This window comes from Geospiza fortis, unplaced genomic scaffold (genome assembly GCF_000277835.1).
Source record: "Geospiza fortis unplaced genomic scaffold, GeoFor_1.0 scaffold97, whole genome shotgun sequence".
NCBI classification, from domain to species: domain Eukaryota; kingdom Metazoa; phylum Chordata; class Aves; order Passeriformes; family Thraupidae; genus Geospiza; species Geospiza fortis.
The window spans coordinates 172244-189467 of NW_005054343.1; the positions used below are offsets into that span (position 1 = coordinate 172244).

Genomic DNA, 17224 nt, shown 5'->3' on the forward strand with positions numbered 1-17224 from the left:
CAGTAGATCTAACCTTTCTTCATCAAATATTCATAAAGGCATGATTCTCAATGATTTTCTGTCTCTTTTCATATTTACAGCTTGTTGTCTTCTTCCTTTTTACTATAATTTGAACACAATTGAAGTCAGATGGAATTAAAGTGGAATTGCTATAGTGGCTACAGTACCTGAAAGCAATGAATAACTAATTGAAATTTCTTATAAGTCGAGATCATGCTGTACTCTGATGGGACTGCATTAAACAGTCCACGTGTCCTTGCCTTTTGGGGGGCTAAAAACTCAGCCCAGATTAAATGACATCAGTTCTTGTCATCTGCATAACTGTTTAAAATGTGTGTGTCATGCATCTGCATAAACACACGTGGAGTTGAAAGTATGAACTTTGACTGAATCCTTGGACAAGTTATTTGACTCATGAAAAGAAATGCTGTGGGCTCGCTTCTTTCTCTAGGTGTAAAGAAGACTGACCATTGAACTATTCAATTATGCTGATGTAAAACTGATATAAATGTTTGAAGATAAATCAGTTAGATTGAGGCAGTGTAGAACAAGCATGAAATTTGGACTATGCATATCTTCCCTTCTAGGAAATTTAAATCTGAAATATGATTATGTATTACCTGCAAAATGATCACACGTCACAGTAGTTTTTGTTTCTAATGAAGAAATTAGACCCTTTAAATGCAAATAAAAAGTATAATGGAAAATATTAAACAGAGATTCATATGCATAAAATATGTGATAAATTCTCAGAAATACTTTAGACTGGTATATTTGAATTTATGATTGGCCAGTTGCTGTAAACATCCTTTTCAGCATGCTATGAACCAAAGCTGTGCCTGTGAGTGGCTCTGAGAGACAACGTGGTGTCACTGTGCTCATTCTCACCAGAAGAGATTGTGGATAAGTTGAAACACTATAAATGATTTAAAATGAGCTAAAGTCCTTTTTCAGTACACATAGTGTGCGTAGGATTTTTATTTTTTTTCTTCACCAATTCAGATGCTGAATTCCCATGAACTGAGAGTATGTTATTGTGACACCAGAAGGGGTTTGGTGTTTGGATAGAGCAGTGATGAGGGCATAGAAAGTTGTTAAATATGCCCTAGAAGGAGATGAGCTTACAGGTAAATACTATCTACTGGAGCAGTTGATATGCTTTAACTACAACATTTGGTATATTTCAAGTTAGGCATAGAGGTCTTAAGGAATTCCTTAAATGAAACCAAATTAAATACTTTGGAGAAAAATGAAAGAAAACTGTCTTGGAAATGGAAAAATTTATTTTTAAAAGGCTATATATATTTTAAAACATATATAAATCTGTTGCTTCACTTTAGCTATGCAGAGAATTAGAGCAAATTGTGTGTATTACTTCAGTTATTCTAGTCTTTGTCAAAGAAAAGCCCTTATCTATAGTAGTTATGAAATAAGAGGAATGATTTCATAAATTACATCTATGCTTACTTGAATGCTCAAAATTACTAATTTTCAGAAATAAAAATTTTTAATTGCCGAAATTAAAAACTCTCCTAATTTTATACTGTTTTAGAATAAAATTGAAATAAGTGCCCTTGTTTGTATATAATTAGAATTTTAAATTAATTGTATAGGTCTTTAAATAAAAGAATTTATAGGAATGTGCAAAAAGGCATTTCCTTTCAGGTGACAGCTTTAACTATTACAGATAAAACATTTACAAAGTCCATAAGTAACATTAATGACATTTTCATATAGGTTCTGATTTCCTGAACTCACAGTTGGTTTATCTTTAGAGGTACATCCAGGGAACACTTTAAAGTGCAGACTGCTTTGAAGAACAGAAAGCCAAACAATTAAACATAACTAACATCCTCTAATCAGTTATTGATATGGAGCTATTTATTCTTTACAGCTTAGAGCACTGCAGCACCATAAATTTAAATGAGATGCCCCAGATCATATTCAAATTTGGGGACAGAGTCAGAAGTTACACAGAAAGTCCATAAAAGGATGTGTGTGCTCTCTCACCATTATTCAGTATTTGTTTCTTTCTCACAAATAAACCCCCAAAACTCATAAAATAAACCACATCCATTTATTCATTGTTTGTGCCTAAATTTGTAGAATTCTACTGGGACAATCATGGTGAAAATACCATATTTTTACCATGACCAACATAGGAAGAACTTCAAAGGGCTTTTCATAGATTGATGACAAACAAAATATCTTCAAAGAGCTTTTGGTAAATACAGAAAGAACCTCATTATTCACTAGCACATGGGATGCAATAAAGAGAATCTGAAACCAAATTGGTGTGGAAGAACTGGTTACAACCTAGAGATTCCCCCCCTCTTTTCCATGTCACCTTCTCGTATGAGGTTCTGGCAGTGTGCAAGTTTACAGTGACCAGTTGTTGATGCAGTGAAGTGGTCACCAGCAGTGACCATTCTATTGATCATGCCATCAACTTCTAATGCAGCTGATTACACAATCATAATAAAGGAAAGAAGGAATAATATAGAAGGAAACTGCACTGGGTTCTAATACATTTTATATTATGTGTGTAATTTGTTTTCTGCAGTGAGCTAATTAGGTTTTAATAAGTCAAACTGCTTCTTGCTCTCGTGGGAATATGAGAGAGGATTCAGTACAGGGCAAACACACAGAGTTTGTAATTTAGCCCCATATTGAAAGCATGGGTACTGTGAAGACAATGCTTTAAAGTGTCTGACATGTTATTTACAGGTTATTTCCAAGAACACCTCCTCCCTGGTCTCTGTGCCAAAGTTATGCTCCTCTTTAGCTGACAGAAGTCTTGACACCGACTCTGAGTTTAGGCTGTCTTCATGTTTAGAGAACTTGTGATTATCAACGTGATTATAATGCTCCTGGTAATTCCAGCAGTCAGCAGTGTGTGCCTTAGTGCTGCAGGTGAATCTGAGGCACTTCCTCTGTGTAACTTCATCTAAAGAGTCTGACCACCAGGTCAGAGCCTCCTGAAAAACTGGTTTTTCCATCAGTGCCTTGGCAAGGGCAGAAGGTTACCAGGACTAATCAAGTTGGTCTTGTGGGTAGCCAGTGAGGCTTTATGGCTTCCCAGGTGACCTTGCTCCTGTAATGTACCATAAAGGACTGGCTTTCTCCATTAATAGTTTGTTTATGAGAGCTGGAAAGGCAACTTGTAATACAGCTGCTTTTCCTGCTTCTTCCATAATGACATTCTGAACAAGATAATGTCCTTTGATCCAATGTGACCTTGTATTTTTTGGTGATTCTATGATATCTTTAGAGAAAATAAGCAAATGAAGATATAAACATGCTGCTTAGTTATACATTCATATATTTCTTTTTTTTTCATAAATTGCATCACAAAATGTAATATTAATTAAATTTATGTGTGTGTACATACCTTTTGGCCAATTCACTTTTCAGTTAAACCTATGTATATTAAACATTAGACTTATACCTGTCTACAACAACTGCAAGGGAATGGGGAATATGATGCTTCCTGAAAGGTTTTTTTCACCTGCATAAGGGTTTTTCTCTCCATGGTGGTGTTGGGTTCAAAGGCTAAACTGATTCTTTTGGGGCTTTGAAAAGAGAACTCTTCTGTCTTCTTTCATTCTCCTGGAGTATCTTTTCCACTTAGAATGTATAATTTTATAGCAAGATCTATTACAAGGAGCTTTGAAAGTCTTATTCAAAGTAAGCTCATGAAAGAATGGATGTATAAAATTTGAGCATCACTGTATTTGGGATTTGTATGTCAGTTGTTTTGACTTCTATCACAAGCTACTGTTCCTTTATGCCTGTGCTAGCTGTGTAAATGCATGATTTCCAAGCAGGAATCTTTTCTTGATTTGAAGATGTCAGAAATTAGGAATGTTCTGTTCCTTTAACAGTTTTTCCCAATGTGTGATTGACTTCACAGTAAAAAACAGGCATATTCGAATTTCTCTGTGTTCTTTTTTAAATTTCATCCTCCACTGCTAGACAAGAGAGCTCTTCCATACAAGATACTTTGTTTCAATCTATTAGTTTTAAATATGATTAGTGAAGCAAGTTGAGTAAATCATTATCATGTGTTTTTCACCTGTCTCCACAGTCTCTTTTCCCTGTTTTCTTCAATCTACTTCTAAAAGGCTGGAAACAAGGCTGTTCCATGTTATTCTCATTTTGTTTGTCCATCAATATTTGTTTTCCAGAAAAGCACTGATTGTCATGCTTTATATATTCATGTTATCTGTCAAATGAGTGCTGTACCAGATTTTCTATTGCTTGATGATCTGCTACACAGCCTGTAGATCCCAGGAGCCCTCCATCTCCCTTGTCATGATAGTAGCACTCTAACAGTCTATAATTTCCAGAATTCAAATCAGCATTATTGGGCCACAGAGTTCTTCAGTCTGATCCAAGTTAATTGCCCAACACAGGCCAGATATCAACATCTCTAACTGCCAAAAACCTTAAAGTTTGCATTCATCTCTTGGCATTATGACACGCTGGAGTAATAGCATTTCAGCAGAGAAAAAGGTGACCACATTGTATAGCAGATTGATATGATCACAATATCATTTGAAATAGCAAACAGCATAGGAGGGATGTTAGGCCAGTTGCATACTCAGGGAAGCAATGTTTCTTTTAACAGGAAGAGAAAAAATTTCATCAGCAGTTCATTGTAAGGAAGCTCAGCTGGCAACATATAAGCTAGGAAAAATGGAGTCTGAAATACAACATTCCTAGACAAAATAAAACATATAGAAGGCCAAAATCATCCACTTTTCATAAAGTCTAAGTAACTGTTCTTTAGCAGACACAGAACAAAGGAAGACAAAACAGTAGGTCTCTTGTGAGAGTAATGAAATGGATACTTTCCATGATACATATCTTGATTTTTCATGAATTTGCACAAAATATGGAAGGATGGATAGTAAATGGCACCCAACAACAAAAGATTTCTGTTTCCTTGGCATCAAAAAATTTCACAATTATCCACAGAATTGGAGCCTGACAGTGTAATGTAGGTTACTTTACAGAAACCCCTGGGAAGTTCCTCTGGTAGGTTGCTGAAGTCCAGCATCATCCAGGTAACATGCCCATTAATTTTTGTCCATGAGTTAGAATGTTCATGGCAGCACAGGGACTAGAGACTAAATGCAGAGAGAGGCAATGGGGTAGGGATAGGATGGCTGCCTCAGGTCCTTAAGAGAGATTGCAGATAATCCTGTGTATGTGCATGGCTGTGCCCTGAGCAGCGATGCAGAGATCACCTCCCAGCCCCTGCACAGTGGAGCTTTTCAACCTGTGCTGAACCCAGAATATGTTTGAAAGTTCCCCTGAGCTAAATGAGATTTACCTGTGTGGCTATGCATTTTGCTCAGAACTGAGAGAAGATGGAATCAGGTGTTTAATTAACTAAGATAAGAGGTCTTTGGAATTCTGGTGTGGTGTTTTAGGAGGAATTATATGATAAAATAACATGAGTAGCCTTGCAGGTCAATCAGCAGAGCAGATGTTAGCCTCTCTTGTTAGCAAACTTTGGGTTTTGTTGCATTTTGTGGTAAAGGATAAGGCAAGGGAAGGCACATAAATTAATTTGAATTGTGCCTTTCAAATACTAACAAAATAGCCCATCTGAACTACTCATAAGGCATTAGCAGCATATACTTTATTATGATTGGACTGTTCCCTGTGGCAATAACTTCAAGAAGAGTTTCAGGAGTAGTTGTATTATCTATTGAGAAGCAATTTTTTACTTTCTGTGCAGGCAAGATAGTTTTGTGAATAACTCTGAAGTTTGCTCTGAAGGCCATTTCAGTCGCCCATAGATCTTACGATATTATGTTACCTCCTTTCGTTTCAAATTCACAGCATAAGAAAGAAAAAGAATGACATAAATTGGATGTTAGAAGAGTTCTGAAGATAGACATCAGAAGAATTCAAGAGTAAGAAGAGAACTCAGCATTATTTGTTATTTTCCATCCTAAAGTGAAAAGAGAACAAAGCATCAAAAGCATCAGTAGTGATAGAGAGAGCTCAAAGCCAGGACTATATATCATAGCATATAAAACAAGTGAGTTGGCACCACCAGAAGGTCTAAAGTCTTAGTCTGTGGTTTAAAGTCATTGATATTGCAGTCAGAAAGATCTTTCAACTGCAGAAGTAAGATGAAGAGCTGTATGCATTTGTTGCAATAGACATTTTAGGTTTTGCCTGCTAGTAGCATTTTGGAGCTCGCTAGGGTGAATAAGTGTTCATGGTGCTGAGAGAATTCAAGTCCACTCATAGGATGTTATAGATCAGAATCCTTCACTTTTTGTAAGTACATCTGAAAATAATGGCTGTGAATGTAGGCCAGCATCAGATGCATGTACTTCATCTTGTGTTGAAATTGATTGAATGCAATCATATTCCATAAACTAAAGCATATTCCATACTAGTAACTTTAAATCATCATCCAGTCTGTACTGGAATTTTAGTTGGTCTTAAAAAATATTGCAAAATTACCTTGATTCAAAACTTTTGAAGTACAGTGATGCTGAACTTGAAAGTAAGTAAAGAAATATATTTCTTCACATTGTATTTGGGCAATGATAGTTATTTACAAGTGAAAGTAGAAAAGGATATTTCAAATCTCTATATAATGTTTACAGTTATTTGAAATCCAAAGGGTAATAGAAAAAATTCTGATGTCTTGCTTGGTAGTCAGAAAGATTTACTCCACTTGTAGAGAAGCAGCTTGTTGAGCATATTGTTGCCATATTATTTTTATTTGTGGCTGGACATACTGTAGCACTTCCTGGGATATCACGTCTATTTGTCTGCCAGCACTGGAATTTCTTTTTTGGTGGCATATTTTTATAGTGATTTATCCATAAAATATCACTGAATAAAGCAGCAGCCATGGAGAAATTCTGCGGTGTTGAAATGTGGTTAATTACATTAGGCTTTCTTTTTTTATTCCTAAACTCCTAACTCTTCTTGGACCTCTCTGCCTTTCTTGTATCTGTTTTCTCATTTCCTTATTATTTGTTCCCTCCTGCATCCATTTCACCTCATGTTGACCTTAAAGAAGCTGTGTTTTAGCCCACAGGATTGCATTGCTCTTACAGTAGGAGTTCCAATATATGTTATAAACATTCTGGTTGCAGGCTACAGCCAAGGTGCACAACACAGGGAAGACAATGTCTTTCTGCAGCACAATAAACCTTTAGTTTTGTTTGTTTCTTTGTTTCCTAAGCCTCTTAGGAGTTCAAGGCCATAGCTCTTGATAGAAGATGTGGTATAAGCTCCTCTTATATGTGTATCTTTATACATATATATGTATATATGTATAAAGAGAGGGATGTCTGTATGTACATACGTGCATTTATGCCTCAGGTTATAATGATAAACAACATTTTAATTTCAGTCTTGAGAGAGTCTTGGAGTTGTTTGGTGCTTATTATCCATCTATCATAGCTTCCTTTTGGCTGTTGAAATGTGCAAATTCACTGAAATGGAGCAAAGCAGGCAAATGGTTCATCTTAGAAAGAGTCTGAGAGGATCCAGGTGGTTTCTGGGGCAGGATCTCCATTTGGTCACCCTCCCTTATGAGCCAGACAGGCACAAAGGACTGTTCAGTGTAAAATCACACATGGAGTCCTTGCACAGTGGTTACTACAAATGTGTGAGGTCTGCAGTTCCATTCAGCTCCCAAGTGCTGCCCCTTGTGGGTCACCCTTGCTTTGGTCCTGATGGAAGCTGGGGGATTTTGGGGGTGGGTTGTATTTGCAGCCAGCAGGAGTGGTGCAGGAAGGATTACATTGCTTTGATGCCAAGATACAGACCCTTTCTCTCCAGACTGATTTAAGGATCAAGCAAGGTGGTTGCTGTCAGCTGCATTCAGTCATGTTTCCTTTGATTTTACTTTCCTTATATAACAGGGATTTGTCATACAGCGGTTGATTTTTATTAACATGAAAAGGTGCCTTATGGAAAATCATACACTCAACAAGGAAAATGTTTTAGCTTTCTTGCAGAAGGGCAGAGCCTCCAGATCCTGAAGTTCTTTGGAAAATGGGATTGCTTATTTTTAATGAGGTGGCATTAAATGGGAAGGCCATCCTCCTTCCATGTAGTTTTAAAAGATCCTATATTTATATTTTTGCTTACTTAGATGACTTTCACATAGAAAGAGTACAAAAGATAAAGTGAAAGAGTAAATTATGCTGGAAGCATCATTAACTTTTCAGATAACATTCTTTTGGAAAATAGAGTGTCTTGCAAAAAAATGTGCCATGTGCATGGCTCAGCCGCAGATCTTCCAGCAGTCTAATACTGGCAAGGGAGGGTATCTGCAGCCCCCTGGGAAGTGGGCTGTGGGGATTTCCTTTTCTCCTCTTTGTTGGTTTTTATTTCCATTTCCTTTTCCTCTCTTTTTTCAGTCATTTAACGCTGTTCTGCACAACAGAGGGGAGCATCTGGCCCCAAGTAAACACCCAATAAAATAAGTGGGGGAAATTCACAGCTCCCTTGGTGCTATTGCGTCTGTCTGTCTGGTTGTGGACTCAACAAGATAACCATGCATCAAATTACATTGTCCAGGCTATCTTCACAACCAGAAGTGCTTGAAACCTTATTTTAATAGAAGCTTAGATTCTGGAGAGTACTATAAAATCTCTCCAAAGGCTCCAAATCAGCAATTCCATCTGTGTTTCTGCAAATGTAGAGGAACAATGCCCCAGCTGATTATGCAAACAGAATGAAAATAGTTATTTTAAAAGTGCATAAAATCGATACTTTGGGGAAAACAAGTCAGCTGTGTTTATACTCAGCATATAGCAGACATTTTGTTTCTTTGTCTGAAAAAATCATAGGGAAGCAAGCATTGCAAGTGAAATAAAACAGCCTATCATACAGTGCAACAGAGGGGACTGGAACATCAGATGTCTCAGCAAAGGCTTAGAGAATTTTAGGTTCCTTCTGAGAGAATATAAATTATATTGAGGTTGATATATTTGTACGTTGTTTGAAGTCAAAGCCAAATATTCTTAACACAGTGGGAATAACTCCCTTCCCATTGCTGATCATGAAAAGTATGTAACTAAATCTATGTCTGTGGTGCTGAAAATTTCCTCCTAAATGCTGTCTCTTCTGGACTAAAGGGATTTTTTGCAAGTATTGGTGAGAAGGGGTGTGCATATAAATATGTATAAACGTGCTTCTCATACAGTCAGGATACATTCCTTGTATACATATTATTCTAAAAAGAGGCAACAAAAGCATCTGAGAAACAGGACTGAAAGGGAACAATTTTTAGACCTATAAGTTAAATTGGATTAAACTTCATCTTTCAGCAATTGCCATGTTATTTATTCAGTGTTTCTCTGGGGGATTTCCCTACCCCCTACACTTTATAGTGAGTAGTGATGTTTCTTAATTAAAAAATCAAACAAACATGGAATTGAGGCTGCCCCACACAGACATTCTCCTGTGGGAATAGGAGGTGCACTGATTTTCTCACGGACAGTTTCTGGGTCTGTTGGACACAAAGGAGGGGAAAAGCTGTGTCTGGGGAAGTCAAATTCACATCATGCATAGATGCCAGGACTATTCTGTGCTGCAGGGCCATCTCCTAGGTATTGCCCTTTACAGGGGAGAGCTGGTGGGCATAGTGAGGAAGGTTACTGATAAACTCATCTCAAGTCAGGTAGATTTCGGTTTATTAATTACCCCACAGTAGAGATTACTGTCTTGGAGAAAGGAAATTCTTGTTTCCTCTTTTCTTTCATTCTTTCCACCCAGAGCTGGAATGTTTCGGAGGTTTCAGGGTTTTACAATCCTCACTCTGTGGCTGAAACAAACCTTTATCCTTTTCCTTAGTTTCTGACCGAAATAGTTTAGAAAGACTGATGTACATTTTGACAGATCTTAATTAATATTGTGGAGGGAAAGTGTTTTAAGTTCTTTACAGTTAAGACAAAGCAATTTTTTTTTATGATTTTGAGTTTCCTTTCTTTCTACAAATGCATGTGAAGCACATTGGTGCACCACTTGAAAAGTCTTTTAGTTGGACTCCACCAGTGCTTTGGTTGCTGTTATTTCAACATCTGGAGGGTTTTTCTCATATTTACCTGGTTTACAATTTGAGTAATAATAGAAACTCTGACATTTTCAAGCTGATGCAACTGTTGTTTCACCCTATTTAGTGTCAGGTTCATTGATCTCTTCCCTGCTTTTCTGTGGAACAGCAAAATGCACTCTGCAGGCCAGTGTTAAAGATGGATTCTGCTATAGATTCACTTTGTCAAAGTGCACACAAGGGTGGCTGGTTTCAGGCTATCCCACTTTGTCACCAGTGATGCCTCAGGATATTCCAGCAGCGTCCTCATTTCCAATGGAATGGTTTATTTTGAAGGTAGAGCTCTTGAGTCAGTGGCTGTAAACGTTGGTTCTGTGGCAAGGGCCAAATGCACCAGTGACATGAGCCATTATCAGCCTTTGAAAGAAGCAGGCAGAGATCATCTGATGTGCCAGCAAATGTATTTGTTCTTGCATCTTTGTGCAGCTGATACTTTTTTTTTTTCCTTAGATAAATATTTAACTGATATTGCCTCTATCCTTTTCCTAAAACTCGCATTCTCTTTTCAAGTTTTTTATCTGGAAACAAACTCTTTTTGTCCCTTCTCTAAATGCAGTCCTGGTCTCAGCCATTATTTATGGCTGGGCACACTGTAGTTACAGCACATGAAAGAACATCAGCAATGACTTATTGTAAATGGGACAGACTTCTTGGGAATGCACTGGGGATTAGATGTCCAAAAGAATGAAGCACTGCTCTCTTTCCATCTGGCCACTTCATTTCACTGCCTATTTGGGACCAGCACTTATAAAATCTAGTTTGCAAAGTCAAATATTGATTTAATTTTTTTTTTTTTTATTCTTAAAAGGTAGAGTAAACCTGGGAAGGTTTTACTTTTGCAGAGTCACAGGAGGGACAAGCAGGGAACAACTGAAACAATTTATGTCACAGTTGGCAATTTTCTGATTGGTTAATTAAAAAAACTAAGAAAATCTTTTCTCTAGATTGGACTCAGTATAACTGTCAAAATGTCAGTTTGGGCATGAAAAATTCAAATTTTGTTGGTGATATAGTCATATAAAAATGGTATTTCAGTATATACGCATTTTCTCCATCCTCTGTTTTCTCAGAAAATAGTCTTTAGGATGCAAACTAAAAAGGTTAATATCAAGTGAAGGATTTTTAATTATTAGCTTCCTTATGTTTTACAGAGTTTAAACAAAGAGGTCAGAAAGTATTCCACCCTAACCCTTTGTCATAATGGAGCATTAGTCAACCCATTTTCTAAACACCCTTCAGAACACCTTTGGTGAAGTTCCAGCTGAAATATTGATTCTATATATGCTATTTCTTCTAAAATAAGATAAATCAGAAGTCAAGCTTTCAATATTTTTGGACTATAAACAAGTTTCAGGTCCCAGTGTAGATTTCATGTCTTGGATTAGTTCTCCAGAAAAAGCTCTGGGAGAGCATAGGACTGGTTTCCCTTGGATGCAGGTGATCCAGGCTGGAGTGCTGTCTGTCTTGTATGTGCTCTGGCAACTGAGAGTGTCATCTTGAAATGACATGGGATTATTCTAACACTGAGGTCAGAGTAACTACACGTAGTTTACACAATAATTTTCCATGTGGAGTAATTTTTTGAGGGATGAGTATGAAAAAATCCAAACCTAAAGCAAATCTCTATGTCCCAGGTACCTGTACTGGTAGGATTTGTGTTCCACAGCAGAGCTCTGTGTTGTAACATTAATAACCCGTATTTGATCAGACCCATATGTGCAAAGTCATTGTGAGTTTTAAGAGTGGAAGATGGTGTCTAAAGAAGTTGCTGCTGTTCCCCTTACTCAGAACAGCAGGCCCCCATGTTAGCAGAGCTGTGCCATTTTAAGCAATGTCAGTCTGGGTTTCAGGAGTGCATTTGTCTTAGTAAAGTGATCCAAATGCTTTTTTTTTTGCCTGGGCCATTGTTTTAAAAGTTACCCCAAAGTTTTGAATAGTACAGTAAGACCTTCATTCCAGCATGAATGGAGGGAGAAAACAGCTCCCCATATAAAACACAAGATTTCAGGAGGGCTGGAATAAGCAGGTGTTGGTGAGTGTGTGCTCTTTTGCCTGCAGGGCAAATGTCCCATCCTCCCCTTCTGACCATGTCACTGCATGGGGAAATCAGCCAGACCCATTTTCCTCATCTTACCCTAGGAATTTCCATGTCATCTCCACTGGTCTTTGAACTGCTGGGCACAGGTAACTGAATTAGCACTGTCTCAGAAACAGGGCTGTTGATATCCTCTCCTCACTCCTACCGTGCCTGTGCAGTCTGGGCCACTGATTGACCCCTATTGATCTGATTTGACTACACTCCTGTGGAGTAGACAAACAGTGCAAGAGAATCCAGGGACTCTAATTCACAGTACCTTATTTAGGTTCCTAGGTAATAATTCTTATTTGCATTAATCACTTGCATTAATCACACAGAACCCGAGGCTGCCTCTTGCCTTCTGTGCATTCCTGTTCCTGACAGTGGAACAAAAAGGTATCTGCTCTGGAGAAAGAGTGGTTTAAGTACATTGACACTTGATGCTTAGTAGTGGCAAAACTTAACTGTTAGAAAAAAAGACATTTTTTCAAATCAATGACTCACGCATTACTGTAAAATATATTGATTAAAAACAAAGCATAATGTTAGTCATTTAGTCAGTAGAGTGATGCAATACTGAAATAAATTTATCCCCTGACTTTTGCATTAACCTTTTATTGACTGCTTGCATACTCATAATTAACACACACTTAAGCTAGCTTGGTTAATTTTAGCATTGTGATCAGTGTCCTCTAATGTAGATGACACCCTGATCATCAAAAATCAGTGCAGCCCAGGGAACCATGACCAGGCAAGTGTCTGTCTCAGTGGATGCACACCTGCCCATGGAGATACCAGCCACCTTCCAGGGAAAGCATCATCTGCTGTTATGCAGATAGTCAAACAGTCATACAAATGCTTGTCATCACTTAGTTGAACATATTAATAAATATTAATAAATATTAATGAGCAAAGTCCATTTGTCAAAAACAGACCAAAAGGTTATGAAAAATCTGAGAACTTTAGAGAGTAGAGGTAGTGAGAACATGCTCTTCAACAGTAACTAAAAATGAGCTTTTTAAATTGAAACTGTCATAAATCTTGATTGTTTTAGTAAGAAAGCAGGGACCATGGAGTTTTGTGCATTCTATAAACAAACAATTCTTTCTATAATGTGTTATTGAACACTTACTGTCAAGGTGTTGCAGCTGAATTGCTCTGAAATATCTCACAGCAGTTTTCCTGTTCTGCTGCAGATAAAGTATTGAAGGAATCTATTCTGCATTTCAAAGTTTGTGTGATTTCCACTCTTTACATAATTTTTACATATAATATGCAGAGGTTAGTTCTATTTTCTTTTGGAGTTTTGACTATAGTAACTCAAATAACAGTTTTAAATTGATATGGAATATTTTCATTAACTTACAACATTGTAGCTCTTCATACTTTCCCACAACCACTACAGCTCGATGTTTGCAGCCTTTTTTTGTTTTTTTAATCAGGAGTTATGGTTGCTAACTCATTTTAACTGTCAGATACAAAGAATTTTAAATCATTCTGTGCAATCATTTAGATGCCTTTGATTGTTCTGCTTCTGTTGAAAATGTTGCTCTGCTTTTGGCAAGATCTTCAGCTCTGTTCCACTGCTACAAATTAAAGACCATTGCAGGAACAATTTCTCCTGTAGCATTTTTTTAAATCAGAAATATACTCATCTAGAAAGGTCTGGTTTTTGCACCCTAGTTCTGAGTGAGAAAGGACATTTTTGACCATGTTCCAGATTGTGGGAGCTATTCAGGTGGATTGCTAATTGAACTGCCAGGTGCAGTGGTGACTGCCTAGAACCAGCCCCATAGTTTTGAATATGAAAAATTTAAGCTGTCTTTGATGTCAGCAGATCCAGCACAGGGGTTGTAATTTGGTCAAAATAGATTGACAAATTACAAGGATGTATCATTCCCTGCTGTTCTTGCTAGTATGGAGCAAAGCTGTAGAAATCCAACAGAAGGACAAAAGCACCATGGGATCACTGAACTTGGAGTGCTGTGGCTCTGCTTTCCCTTTTTTGTGTTTTTACAGCACATTGATGCATTTCTGTCACCAGACTGGCACAGCAAGTCTGAGGACCTGACACACTTCCACTCCTCTAATCCCTCCCGTGGAATATGCTATGGCTAAAACCTCCCCAGCTGCCTGATCTCCTGGAAGTTCAGGCACGTGCTGGGTTGTGGGGAGACCTCTCAGCAAAGGCTCTGCTGGTAACAAATATGGAAAAGGGAAAGTAGCAAGCAGTGGCTCTTGGGCTATCCAGGCACAGCATCACCATCACTGCCGCTACATTTACAGCAATACAAACACCCACATGTGAGGGAGAAACTGGTCAATCTGTTTGTGTGAGAGAGCAAGGAAAAAAAAGACATGAAAGGTAAAAAGAGGGCTCTGAAATGCTGAGGAAGCTAAAGGTTGATATATCTTTTCTCTCAGTGGAAACTGTTGTTAATAGATGTGGGAGAGAGAAAAAGTTTTTTTATTATTATTATTAGCTGAGTTTTGCAGATCACATAACATGCCTGCAGTATTTACTGGCTGAGCTTTGATTTGTCATCTGCAATAATCATTACATGGTTAATTTATCCACTTTAAGATGGAAACGCTTAAACTGGAGTGTCTTATACTACCCACCAAACTGAGTGTATTATTTTGTGCCAAGACAGAAAATAAAGCAAGCTTTTAAAAGCCTTATAGAGTTATGCTGTAATTAGTTTCAGCTTCCCCTGCATATTAATTTTCTCCTGTTCCTTTATATAATTTGGAAAATGTCTTCAGAACATGATGGCACAATCAGTTAAGTACTTCTCAGAACTCACACACTAAACTGCATTTGCTGTAACAACTATTATAAAGCAGCCAGCAAAACAAATCCTCTGTTATTCTGTACAGTGCAGCTTATCAATGCAAACAGTTTAATATTTATGCTAAGAGGATTGTCACAAGTAGCTTCTGTTCCTTTAATTCTTGTTTTAAATAAATAATGAGAACATTTAAACACATTACTCTTCCCAGGGCCCTGAGGTCGGCTAATCTTATTATTTATGAAGTGATGTGCTACATAATAGTACTTAGTGCATGTTAACAGATGCTATTATCAGGGGCTGATGTGGAGAGCTGAAGATATATTGGAATGCTCTGTGTTAATACTGTCCTTGCAGTGTAATGTACGATGGATTGAGTGCCCAGGATGCTGGTGCAGCAATTAACCACCCACCAACATGGGTGTAAAGCTGAAGGATGTTTTCTCATGGGGATTACACTGCTATTAATAATTCCCAGGAGAAGAAGACATCTTTCATTTGGCAACAGTCTCTTCCAGAAGGTCAATGGTGTGGACAAGGAAGTTGAGTGTGTCAGTATTGTTAGTGTTCATTCTACTGAGGTGAAAGATGCATAAATGTTTAAAACAGCTTTAAAGTTCTTTCAAAAATTATGTGCTTTATAGAAGACAAAATTTTTAAAATGTCATATGAGATATAAAATTACATTTCTGCAATTTGGATTTTATCTCTAAAGAGATATATAGACCTGCAGTATGTACCAAAATTAAGGTAATTCTCAGCATTTTTCTTTTTTTTTTGCCCCATTGCAAATATAAACTAATTAATCAGCAATGTGCAAATTGTTTGAGGGGAAGGGAAAAGAAAGGGGGAGAAATCCTCCTTGAGCTGTGACAATGTTTTTGATGTGGCATGTATTAGTCTAATCTTTAGAGATGTGATGGTTGCCACTTATAAAAACTTTCCTCTGCAGGCTGCAGTTCAGTTTAATATTATAATTAAACTTCACTAGTATTGATGAATAATCCATTTAATAAAAAACATTGTAATTTAAACATTTTCTCTGGGGACTAACATACACTAGCCTCTTAATTTAATTTTATTGAAGTTTTGCCCACCCATTCATCATTGGAAGTTGTTATTAACCTCCATTTCCATTTTTCTTTATAGAATTTTCTCTTTTTATATTGCCTTTTTCAGTGCTAAGCAGGTTGATACACTTGTAAATCTCCAGAATCTACAAAGCTAGTCTGGCTTCTTTAATGTTGTTTAATCTATCCCCCCTGACCTTAATGCAGTAAATTCAGTTTAATCTTTCTCAATAATCTAGTAATACATTGGAAACCAGCAAACATTTAAATCTGATAATGATTTAATCACATACTTTAAATAACAGCTGAGATAATGAAAAAATAATTCACCATATAAAGGAACACTAACTGAGTTTTCTCTGTGATTGGCTTTTTGAGAAATCCCTATAGAAAATACAAAGCCTACAACAGAAATCAACTTCACTGGAAATGTGCAATCCACTTAGTGTCAGAAGATGTCGTATTTCTTTTTTTTATCATCTTTCTCTTTAAATTAATGCTCAAATGTATCCTTGCTGAGTATTCAGTTTCTTGATGCAGTTTTACTTAAGTGGTTTATCTGCTTACCTTTCTTTTCAGATGCCAGTCAGACGCAGCAGAGAGCTTGCCAGAGGACCAGAGACCAGAATGCCATCCCTTCTGGACAGATGATGATCAATGTAATATGCCTCTGCCATATGATCTAGAAGAAGTAATTGCTTATCTACAAAATCTTGTTCAATGGATAGAATAACAAGTGACCTTCCAGCCTAGAATTATTAATGCTGGTCATCTGGGGAGAAGCTTTGTTATCATAAATCTTTTAAGCTTTATGATTTCTTGATTGTATGTTATTTTATGTGAAAATGTAGATTTTACCTGTCTTTACACAGTATCTTAGTTACTGTCTCATAATAAAATGGACCAGCCCCCAAATTTACAGAAGTGTGTGTTTTTTAAGACCTGAAGTCCAGAACACCAGCCTTAGTTCTCTCCTCCTCCACTCTAATTCCCATTGCCCCTGCAGCCCAGGGGTATCTGTGTTTCACAGACTCACAGACTGGGGCAGGTTGGAAGGAACCACAGTGGGTCACCGCATCCAGCCTCCCTGCTCAAGCAGAATTCCCCAGAGCACAGGCACAGGGCTGTGTCCAGACAGTTCTGGAATGTTCCCTGTGAGGGAGGCTCCACAGGCTCTGGC

The 17224-nt window shown here is 37.4% G+C and overlaps 1 protein-coding gene across 1 annotated transcript in view; it reads left to right on the top strand.

Moving 5' to 3' along the window:
• FTO (FTO alpha-ketoglutarate dependent dioxygenase) overlaps positions 1-16963 on the top strand; it is a 183510-nt gene extending 166547 nt beyond the window's left edge. Inside the window, exon 8 of the mRNA XM_005422789.3 lies at positions 16624-16963. Within this exon, the coding sequence (XP_005422846.3) occupies positions 16624-16777 (154 nt within the window). The 3' untranslated portion in view covers positions 16778-16963. The remainder of the gene's footprint in view (positions 1-16623) is intronic.
• The last annotated feature ends 261 nt before the right edge of the window (positions 16964-17224 follow it).